The 11,927-nt window shown below is 41.4% G+C and overlaps 1 protein-coding gene across 1 annotated transcript in view; it reads left to right on the top strand.

The window, feature by feature from the left end:
• Positions 1–2,026: 2,026 nt before the first annotated feature.
• The window catches only part of LOC139701131 (cuticle protein 19.8-like), a 32,620-nt gene continuing 22,719 nt past the window's right edge, over positions 2,027–11,927 (top strand). Inside the window, exons 1-2 of the mRNA XM_071599708.1 lie at positions 2,027–2,048; positions 7,907–8,263. Coding sequence (XP_071455809.1) covers positions 2,037–2,048; positions 7,907–8,263 — 369 coding nt within the window. The 5' untranslated portion in view covers positions 2,027–2,036. The remainder of the gene's footprint in view (positions 2,049–7,906; positions 8,264–11,927) is intronic.

Here is an 11,927-nt window from a genome sequence, read left to right as displayed (position 1 = left end):
GCAACAATTTAGAGTGTAAAAACCATCAAGGCGAATGATTTTTACATTATGAAAATGTTGCATTGAAATGCATATTAGTATAAGTTACTGTTGCGGCATGTCCCGCAGTTTCTTGGAATTCGGTTGTAAAGACTTCTCACCTCAGCGGGGTGGCCTTTTCCTTGATGGAATCCCATTAAAAATATCATTGAGGCAAGCAATGGGTAGCTACCTCAATTATTTATCATACGACAATGAAAAGTAAAGTTTGTTTTAGCGAGAGGCTCAGGGTGTCTAGTCAGAGGAAGTTAAGAAAAGTAGTGATGTTCAGTCTGTGTCCACTCAAAGCCTAACTCAAAAGGAAGACTACCAAATAATGATACTCAAAACATCAACGTCAATACAACGGAATTCTTCTAAAGTAGTCAAGGCTATCTACACTATTACATTGGATTTCTTAATGCCTTGAGTGAACGAAGGCGTACGTTTTTCCGACGTGCACGGGAAAAAATGCTAACTAATGCTTTCGCTCGCATTCCAAAAGCCTCTCTTGATAGGTATTAAGTCGATGAGTATAAATGAAAAATTCTCCCCCGTTATTTCGGTAGGGTGGACGTGCCCAACTAGGTTGGCCTACATTCATCATCAATTTCTTGTTGCACCTAAACCAAATCACAAGTACACTTTGCGCCGGGATTTCCGATGAGAGTGGACACGTATTTGATTCGTTTTCCTCAGCGAGGACAGCGGGCCCACTATGAACGTATTCGTATAATGCATTCAGCCAAACGAAATCTGTAACCATATTCTACTTTTTCCGATAACACTTGCGTAATTTTCATGAAGGCTGGACTTAGAGCGGATGGGCTCACATCTGGGGTGCAATCAGTTATATACGTGTACCTTAATCCTAAAGCTATAGGTATTTGAAAATTTGAAACGAAACGGAGCGCTAGGGATAAATATGGTGAAACTAATATGTACGCTTAAGAACACATAATCACACAAGCGAACGAGATAGCTCCGAGTTTTCCCTTTATATTCACACTCCTTTACCATCACTTTTGTTTCTTCCAACCGATGCTTTGAACCGTTGGGTGGCTAGCCTGAGAGCAGGAATTGTAAAAGACAATATGCTATTCCGTTCGCGGTAAACAATATTCGTCTTCGCATAGTTTTTCCACGGATGCTTCGTTACCCATTGTTACAGGAATGTAAATTTTACTAGCCCAATTGAGGGATCACGCACGAAAGAGTCCTTGATAACGAGATTTTAATGTAGATGTAGTCGAGTATCAGAGGGTCACCAAAGCTCCGTAGCCGTTCTGATTGCCGAACAGAGAATTTTCCTTTTCTTTTACCCTTTCTCTCTCTCTCTCCATATTCAATCTCACACCTGTAAATTCACTCCCCTCCACCTTCCCTCTTCGAACCTTCCCCGAAACCCTCGAGTCCGGACCACCTCCTCCACTTTCCAGCCCTCCCTCCCCGCCCCAACCACCCACACTCCCCCCCCATCCCGCGAGAATACCCCTCTCCGCACACGAATTATTTACCTCCCCGCCCTCCCACTCACCTCTCCCCACTCCGTCATCATCATCATCGTCCTATACCCCCATCCCCCTTCCTTCCTCCCCCCTAGAGCTCCATCAACCCTCCACACGCACGCCTTCCCCTGAACTCCCCTCCTCCCATCACTAACTGGCTGTCTTGCTCCCCTCGCTCTCCCCCGCCGCTACACCTTTCTCACCCCCACACGCCTTCCCTTTTCAACTCCTCCGTCTCCCCCCCCCTTTCATCCCCAACCTCTTCCGCGGCACGGGTTAAGGCGGGACCACCTATATAAGACGCCGCTCCCTACCAGGACTTTCAGTCAGCTAAACTCCGGGCTCGTTCGAGGCGCCCAAACGTAAAAATTTAAAGGGACTTCGTTCGCAAGAGATTTTTTTAAAGAGGGTAGAGCTCTCTTCTCCACCTGCAGTGCCTGAGAGGTTGAGATAAGAGAGGCCCAGTCAGAATCTTTCTTTGTACGGTCCAAGGAGGAATCTACACTTAAAATGTTTTTCAAGGTAGGTTTGACAAGCGTTATTTACTTCCACTTTTGCTCACTGGCGTATTTTTTGATGTAACACAAACTGAAACTGGGGGTTATGAATATTTATGACAGTGATAATTCAGGCGCGTTAAAATTGAACATCCGGCCATAAGTAAATATTTCCGTCTCTTGTATTGATGACAATATGAATTTCATCAACTTATATGGGCCGTAACTTTATTTATTTTTTGGAATGAAAGTCATTTATCATTGGGTGAGAGTGTTTATTTTATCATCCTAATTCATTGTTAAGAAATGAGTCTGAACTATGTAAATTTAATTGCTTTAGTGCTTTTTTTGCTACTAATACTTTTTCTAAGTACTTGAATTGGCTATCATCATGAAAAATTGAGCCGTTGTCAATTAGTATGCCTATAACTATAGAAAAAGCAAAAAATCTTTTATTTTTACTCTCAATTATTGGTGCGGGAAGCGAGTGATAAGCTCACAATTTTTTACTTCCTTTTCTTTTTCCAATGACTTCCACAAGTAGAACGTTCCCTTCTTATGCCAGAATCACTGTTCCTCTCCAATATTTTTTTCCAATGCATGAATAAATCTGCTTCTCTTTAAACTCTCAATTCAATTTGACTTTCACAAACTTTTTACTCCTAACGGACGCGATGTTTTCACCATGGGGTGAAATGAGCGTATGCATGAGCTATTTTAGCTTAAGGGGCTTTAAAAATTCCAACTATTTTCATAGCGAATCTGTAAACACTTTATAGTCCACGTTTTATTGGAAAGAGGAAGAGTAATGATTTATTGAGTTCACTTTACGCAGTAAGGAATCCAGCCCACATGAGCAAGTTCATTGTGCATGATATCGGATTCATCTTCTGATGTACTTCGCTTAGCACGATATTTATCCTGTCCATCAATTTAGTCATTAAAAATTAGTGTTTTTCGTTGTATTACATTTTTTATTGTATCAAAGAATATCCATGTGGTGATTTTCGAATTTTCTACTTTTGGAGGAGACGCAGTCAAGATCAACCTCAGAACCGTTGAAAAAGGCCTAAAGCTAGTAATCCCTAAGCAGCTTTTACTTATTTTTGTTTCCCAATTATTCACACATACACATATTTGAGTCAGAAGAATTGAAGATTCCTGATTATTGAATGTTATTTCTTCAAAGCATATATTTGAGAGTTTTAGATTGGCGTAGACGGTCCAACCCCCATTTGCGTGTTCACTGTTCATCGGTAATCCGGTTCTCTCCCGGACGAAAGTAGTCCTCTGTCCTCTGCTATGAGATCTCCAGTGCAATAGAACGTAGTGCGAAGGACATTCACTTCTCACGAGGGAGAAGAACGACGAGTGGGGGACCACTCCTCATAGGAAGCCCCGTTTCACGCGAATGGACCTATGATAATTTTCCCGGATGTCCCAATTAATCTCTCCATGTTATTCGAAAATCCTTTCGCACGAGGCGTCGACTACCACGCGAAATCAAGGGACGCGTTTACAAGTATGAATGTCAGTATGATGTACCGCTTACCTAAATGTACAAGCATTTCGCTAGTCCGCTACTCCATAGGTCACAGGATCGAGTCTCGCCTCGGGCGTGGGCGTTGTGTAAACTCTGGTGTCCCTCCTGGCTCCACTCTCTAGGGAAACTAGTAGTTCAAAAAGAAAAATATATGGACGAGTAAAGAGCAGACACAGTGATATCACTGTGTATTAAGAAGTGGTGGTTTAATAACAAATACATCACCGAGACTTGCGTGAATTTTTGGACGCGCGATAGAAGTCCGCTCTTGTGAAAGTAACTCAAGGGCTCACATTTTAAGATAGCATAATACGACTTCAAAAAAGTGACATTTGAGGATATATTTAGTTTTTTCGGGAAAAAATCCGATTTTTCTAGTATCTCTATAGGAGGAGCGACAAAAAATATTTAGGAACCGTTTAATACAAAAATAGTAGGTCACCGGAAATTTTCGTCTCAGACGTCCGCGTAGATGTGATCATTTTCCATTGTATCATTGATTTATTATTTGTCTATTTTTTAGTTTATTTTTTGTTCATCCCGATCAGAGACTCAGATTTTCAACCGTGCGTTTGATCGCGATGGGTTGGGAGGAAAAGTTCGATATAAAAAAAACCACAACGGAACGTTTGACGGGCCCAGTTTTCGACATCAAGGGGGCTAGAAATTTCCCGTGGGTGAATTTCTCTCTCCGGATCCTGTCCCTTTTTTCCAAACGACCTTACCGGAAGTCCAATAGTCCGGGCAGGAAGTAGAATTAATCGCATCGGGCGGGTTGGGGAGGAAAAGAGAGGGAGAGAGAGGGAGAGAGAGAGAGAGAAAAAAAAGGAGGCTGCGAGTCGGCGAGAATGTGGGGTGGTTGGTCATCCGCTGAAAGTTTTTCGTGGGCAACCGGAAAGGAGTGTTAGCCGTCCCTCCCCTTCTCTCGCTCACTCACTCGACGAGAGAGAAATGTAGGTTATTGCACTCGGGGGGCAGCCGCTCTCGTCTTGGGGGAGGGAACAATAGCAGGGTCGGCGATTTTCCCGATTTTTCGTGCGGCCAAGGAGGCGAAAGTGAAAAAAAAATCCTCTGGCGGCCTCGTGTTGACACGCAGCTCGTGTTTCCGCACGTCCTTTCCGCAGCTTGTGGTGACCACGACGTGCGTCACGAACCCCATCCTTTCCCGCCGCGCGGCTCTCCGTCGCCCCACTCCGTCTCCTCGAGGCCGCTTCGTCGCCGTAATGATATCGCTTGGATGGGTCGGGCGTTAAGCTCACTCATCCAAGGTTGCAACGGTCTTGTTTTCAGTGGTCGGGCGCGTGTCGAAAGATTTTGATTTTTGGGTGAGTTTGCGAGGGAAAACCATTGTTTGTTTCTTCACCGCGGAAACAGCTGTGACATCGTGCATTATCATGCAAACATTTAACGAGAGCTGTGATGAAAAAAATCATTGCGAAGACACGTGTCTGGAACCTTCCAAATTCGTTTCTGATGACCTGGTTCCCACTGAGCTCAACTGGCCCCATACACAGTTTCTCGAAGGGCTTCATATTCTAATAGTCTCGCCGATGTTTTTTACCGAGTAGATCTCCGGAAGTAAGATATGAAAAATATTGTTTGTGGAGAAATTTGTCATCGGTTTACATCAAGACTTGGAAAAATGCTCGTTTGCATACCCGTGGCATGTGAAAATGTTTGGTCGGCAATATGTTCAACACTAAATAAAAGTTGAAGTTTTTCTTCTAGTTTTGAGGGGACAGTAAATACTGTATCTATCAGGTCATAGTTTGTAATGTCGTTGTCCCACAATGTGGTGTTTCACATTTTTTAGGCCGTGAATACCAAGTCAAATACCACGTCAAATGGAAATTTGAATTTATTTAGTCTTCCATTATTCTTTTATTAAGTTCGAGTGCTCTAATGCACCAGTGTAGGGTAAGCGATTGCTTTATGTAAACTCAAATTTAAACTCCTGCTCAGCTTTTACATTTGGGTATCAGTTTTCCAGGCCTAACAAACTCCTTAAGTTTAATAAACAAGCCGTCAAAGAGCATCTTTTAACTATGGCATAACCAGTTAGTAGTCGCCATTGTTTGTATTTAATACATTCTTTAATACCCCTTAAGTTGTCCAGAATGTAGCACTTTATTCAATGAATAGTCTCTCTTTTACTCACAATATTAGTCGCATTAATGGTAGTGCAACTTTTAAGTTTTTTTGATGAGACCCGTGACTAAACTTAATGTGTCAATACTTCCAGAGGAGAATTTGATTCTAATTCGCAGTATTTGTAGCAATAGAATATCTGATTATAAGTCTCGAAAATAAATCACGACGTCTCTTGGACAAATTATATGCGTTGCACAACAATTTGAATCCATGGTATTGCATTCTTCTTAGGAGCTCTCTCGGAAGAACATTTGTTGGAAGTTGCTTACAAATCTGCCAAAGTAGAGAGAGAACTTTAGAACGCACATTCAACTGGAATCTGCATCGTGAAATTCAACGTCTTCCCCATAAAATTTGACGCAAGGGAACGTTGTGAGTTAATATTATACTGCCTGAAACTAGGCTTTAGTGAGACGCAGAAAAATTCGTAAGCAATTGGAACTACCAATTTGAAACGCCCCTGGCTTGCGGAATTTCATCACATGCAGAAGTTAGTGAATAAGGGTAAAAAAAACCCAAATTTTTCCATTGCACTCATAAATAACTTTAATTATTTATTAGTCAAAATAAGTAATCACTAATGAGGGCAGATGACAAGGCCACGAAAATAAATATTTCATGGGTGTCTCCTTATATCACTATAGAATCCTGTGGAATATTGACTACATTTGTATTCATTTTTAAATTATGAAGTAAAAAATAAATATCATAAATTTTATGCATGTCTTTTTATGTAAAACTTTTACAAAGTCGAAAAATTTGCGATCCCTGTTCTTGGTAGTTCTCGTTGCTGTTCTACTCGAATCAAATTTACTATCTTTCTACTCACGTATTTGGAAATTGTTACAGTATGCAAAGAACGAGTAAACCTTTCATGCAGCATTATATCGAGTTATTTGCAACTTCGAATAAATATCATGTGCCAAATCCAACAACGAAGAAATATTTTATGATACTTTCAGCAAAATAAATGTTAACTGAAATTCATTTGGAAGAAGAAAGGAATTTTTTTTGAGAGATATTCATCCGTTTGGCGAAAACAAAATTATCTGTGCTCAAAACCCCTGGAATGTGGAGAGGAAGATAGTAATTAACGGGCTGCATATTTATCAGTTCCACGTGGCATCCTCCGTGATCTCATTTCTTTAAGTGATTGTTTTCTCTTTTTTTCGGATTCTTCCATTGAACATGTCCGCATGTTTCATTGAATTCATTGTGCTCACTTGCTTGCAGCGAAAGAAAGGGAGAATGGAATTCTCGCAACTGACTAGAAAGTAACTCGCACTTTGTTCCGGCTCTTCATGAATTTACGTAATAGGCCAGGCAAATTAAGGTTTTGCCTCTCACTGCTCACCACCCACATCAATCACTTCCGGATGAATATGTGGCGGGAAGGAAAGGAAAGTAGTGATAGAATTGATTGGTCAGCAAAGGGGATGAGGGAGGGGAAACCATTAGCCTCAATCCGAAATACACCCACGTATATTTGTTATTGGTCGTTGTTACGATTTAATCAACTCAAACAACCGGGCAGTGCGATCATTACACTCAATGTTGGGACTTATATTTAAAAGCAAGCCTATTAAACAATAAAACAATCATTTTGTAAACTTCGCACAATTTATTAAGGCATATACTATCGTTTTCAACTCATGAACATTATCCCCCAGCATTTTTTTTTATCCTGATACACGTGCATTAAGATTATTGATAACTTTAGATTCTTAGAATGACTAACTTAGATTTAATCAAAAAGAGACTTTATTTATCCACTGTTGTTTCGAAGTTTGGTTTGATAGGAGAGGATAAAGGTATTAGAAAAATCTCGGCATTCGAAATCCACTTATCAGGGTAGGGGGCCTAGTCACGGGGCCAGTTCCCTGTGCCGCCTATGGTTTCTCAGTAATATACAACACGGCACCCAAAAAACGCAGATGTAGTGAATCTGAGGGTGACGGGAGGTTTGACCAAAAATCAAACCCGGGCCCTCCAGTCTAGCGGGCTACTTTATTGCAATACCACGCACTAGAAATCGGCAGTACCTACATAAAATGTGTGAAATATAGAGAATGATATTTTTTAATTATTCAAAATAGAATTTCACAAGTTTATCCGGAAACTATCGGTCGACGGAGCCTAAATTTTTACTGTGCATCTTAAGGAACCATGACTGTCTTTTCATCCCGCAGGTCGCATCTCTTGTGCTCCCGTGGCTGGCGATAGCCTCCGCCGTCTCCCTAACTCAACAACAGCAGCAGCAACTCGCATACGCGGCGGCCTCTCAACAGCAGGCCCAGCAGTTCCAGCCTCAACCCCAGTATTACACAGCTGTTGCTCCCGGACAAGGCCAGTACGTTGACCAAAGGGCTACGATCGCCGCTTACCAGCCAGCCCCGCAGGCCGCCGCATACCAGCATCAGCCGAGGCCAGCGCCCATCGCCTTGGCTCCTCAGCAGTATCAGCAAATCCCTCAACAGCCGTCGAGGAAGGCTCCTCGCCCCATCAATCCCAACTCCCAGCAGCCTCTTCAGGAGGAAGACTATGACGTGAGTTTTAGAATTATATTCTAGCATGCTTCTAAGATAGGGTTCGTGCGACAACATTTTACGGTGGAGACTATTTTTTGTGGATAAGCCAAAGTCCCGAGGATGCTAGTATTGCGAAATCATTTTTATAACGAGCTCCATGGTTCATGTGCCACCCATGGTAGTATTTGAGCGTTCGATAAACTCTTTTGATGTACAATTCTTCATTAAAGATAATTATTTTAATGATCCATCATGGAATACTGTAAGCTTTGTGCCTTTACTTAGGAATCGTTGATTTAACGTTGCGCGTATTTTTTCGTTACGTATGCACGTAGAATGATTAGATGTTGACTTATTCGAGCTACTCCAAGCAATGAAGATGCGTAAGATAAAAGGAATTTCGAAGGTTAATAAAATTATTATTTAAATAGAAGCACCCAAACTCGGTTCATATTTCAGGTCTATAAAACTATTGCGTTCATTTTGAAAATATTATTGATGTATCTTTTGAATAAATTTTTCGCTCAACCTTATAAACGATATTGTCTTCAACTTCGTTGGCTATATCCTGTCAAAAGGCATTGATACTAATTCCATGCTATTATAATGATTATATTTACGGTTATGTTTCCTTCAAGACGCCACGCAATCTGAATAATAATATAACGGTATATTATCTTCATCAAAGACGTTGATAAGTGGTTATGGATTTCCCTATCATGGATCACGATGCATTATCTCATCTGAAAGTGAAAGGTCGGGTTATTCCGAGAGCATGGCTCATCCTTCTTCTTAACTGATGAATGATTCAAGGTGTTCTTGCCGAGAAAAGAAAGAATCGTACTGCAATTGTTGCCCACAAATACGACTTGCTACCCACGATAACTCCTCACAAACGGCTTTCGCAGTCGTATTCCGTTCTATAGAAAGCATTCTTTATGTATTTATCCACTCGTAAAAGGTAGGGATGCCCGCGAACAAGTAAATACAAGTATTTGCCAATAAATTTGTTGGAGAAAATTTGCTGGGGAATGCCTATGCTTGTGCACTTAAAGTTCATAGAAAATGTTGTTATCCTGGCTCATTTTTCCCACTATCCATTTCATATGAATCGATTGAGATTCTACCATCATCCAAAAGTCATACAAATACAACGCATTTCCCAGGATTGAGGCTCTTGGGGATCGAGATGGTGCGGGGGCTAACGTACTGGCTTCCCACCCTGAGGGCGCGGGTTCAAATCCCGGCGGTGTTGAATATTTTTCAGAGGTATCTCGATCCCTACTTGAGGTGCTTTGTGGAGGGCACTTTGAGTGAGTACGGCGTCCGTCGGATGGGACGTTAAGCTGCGGACCCCTTGGCGCCTTTCGTAAAGAGTAGGCTAATGCCGACGCCGGGTTTCTCTCCACCCTTCATCCTTTCCTGTCCATCCCCTATGGCGCAAATGACCTTAGCTGTCGGTCGCCTCCCCTCAAAACTACTACTTGAGGCTCTTTTCATTTGAAAATTAGGTGGTATTCCTGAGGATTTTAGACCCTTAGCTTTTGCATTAATATGCATCGTATAAGGGTTAAATGCATATAAAAATCCTCTCCCGCTGGAAGAACGTAGTGATACCCATCTATACCCAAGCATATTAAAGATAAAAGCTCGAAGATAAAATGGAAGAAAGTATAATTCCGATTGCATCAGGCGAATGCAAATATTTCCATTCTAAAGATGAAACCGTGCGATACTTTCATATGCTAAAAATCTATCTGTCCTGAAATTACATGCGCTTATAAGCTCTCTTATTTGGACGCCTGTTGGAATCAGCTCGACGTGGCCGAAGAAAGGAGAAAGTATCTCCTATCAACTTGCTCAATGGAGGAAGAGGCCGAGCGACAACCTGAGCCCAAAATAATTTGAAAATGAAAGTCATTCATGGGAGTGGTTTGGCAAATGGAAGTGTAGGGCATTTTATAAGTTTTTTTCTGTGAGAACATTTCGATTACAAATTCGGCCGGCGATCACATACAAAAAAAAGACTGCCTTCTTGGGTGAGGCAGTAAAAAAATCATCATTCTTGTTTTCTGCCGAGTAAGCACGTGTTATGCGAGATGGAATGCGACTAGTCCTCGAGTGTTTTGAGCACGAAAATGGCATAATCATTGGCTGGAAGTTTTGAAGTGAAATTTTAACCTCAAGATTTACCTGATTATCCATGTATATCCAAAGAAAATACTTTTATACATTCCCAATTACATTCGCTATTGGAATAGGAATCCGTCATGATGGAAACTGTCAATTATTATAAATAAAAGTGAGATCTATTTCTCCAAACTATCAATACTAAGCATCAGATATCAGAAGTAGAATCAGAGACCAATTTTATTTCTTTGCAGTTTATTTGTTTATCTATATAACATCCTAATAAAAAACCTTACTTAGGGTTTCGATATTCCACTGTCTAGCTGATGCCTGGGATACTTACGAAGACGGTTCTGTAGTCACAGAGCCATAACAGCATCGACTAGGGGAATTTTTCATGTATGTTTTATAGTTATTTTCTCATTTTTAACTTAAAAATGGACATAATGTATTATTACTCTTAATATTAATAGCGACAACACTATTTAAAGTTTTATAATCATGATTTATTGCTGTCTATCTGTCCTCCATTTAATGTCCAGCATTTCTGTATAAGTAACCGCCTTGGTTCCCGCGGTCGGAGAACGTTGAGAAATTCAAAGTTTCTGGTCCTAAGTCCGTGTCGTCCACAAGATCTAAGGGATTCTTTCTCGCAAATGGTGGAGCGACCTTCGTTACCGTACGCGTACGTTAAATGAAAGCTTACACACGGTCGGGATCAGCGCATTAGCCGATAGCTGAAGTACCACTCCGCTCCTCGTCAGAGGCCGTTTACGGTTACCCTGTTACGGAGCCGGGCACTGTGGAGGAAGGGGCAGTAGCGGGCTGTGTGAGAGGAAATAAATGTGGAAAAAAACACTCTCACCTTCAAAGATATGGACGGCAACGTAACTTTCCCCCGTCGTCCATCTCTGGACCATCCCCCAAGCTGGAGGCGAAGGATGAAAGGGAGAGGTAGTTTGTGAAAGGGGAAGGAATCGACGGTTTATGTTCAACTGGGAAGGTTGAAGGATGGAAGGGAATGTTGCCTTGTACGAAGTTGGGCTCTTACACGCGTAACCCGTTTATTCATTCGGAAAACTAGAATCATGGGCGACGCGTTGTTTTATTTTTCGTTGGCGCGTGATCGAAAGGTAGAGCTTCAGTCGTTGCCTCGCGAAGTTAATGTTCTCCTGTCTAAACGAACTACAATTATTTACGACAACATTAATCAGTACTTGGGTTTCCGTTCTCGCGGACTGAGGAATGGAAAGTTTTCCTTGTCTTGGAAGAGTTTTCAGGATTTGTGGATTAAGGTGTACAAATACCAATTTACACCCCTTCTGCGTTCTCCATTTTCAGGTAGTAGTTCTAGACTTTCTATGGATTGACAAGAACTAGACTCAGAGCAAAAATGACCCAAATGTCAACTTTTTTCAGTTCATACACAAACCTGTGAAATGATAAAAAGATTGTTCTTAGGGTTTTCATTAAAAATTAGGTCGACAACATGATGAGTACTGTCGTTTGCATAGATTGGTCGGGTAGGTTTTTTAAACGACGTGAGCTGTTC

Source organism: Hetaerina americana, unplaced genomic scaffold (genome assembly GCF_022747635.1).
Source record: "Hetaerina americana unplaced genomic scaffold, ioHetAmer1.1.p SCAF_11, whole genome shotgun sequence".
Taxonomy (NCBI): Eukaryota; Metazoa; Arthropoda; class Insecta; order Odonata; family Calopterygidae; genus Hetaerina; species Hetaerina americana.
Note: the sequence above shows the minus strand (reverse complement) of the source record. Positions and strands in the feature narration are given on the sequence as shown.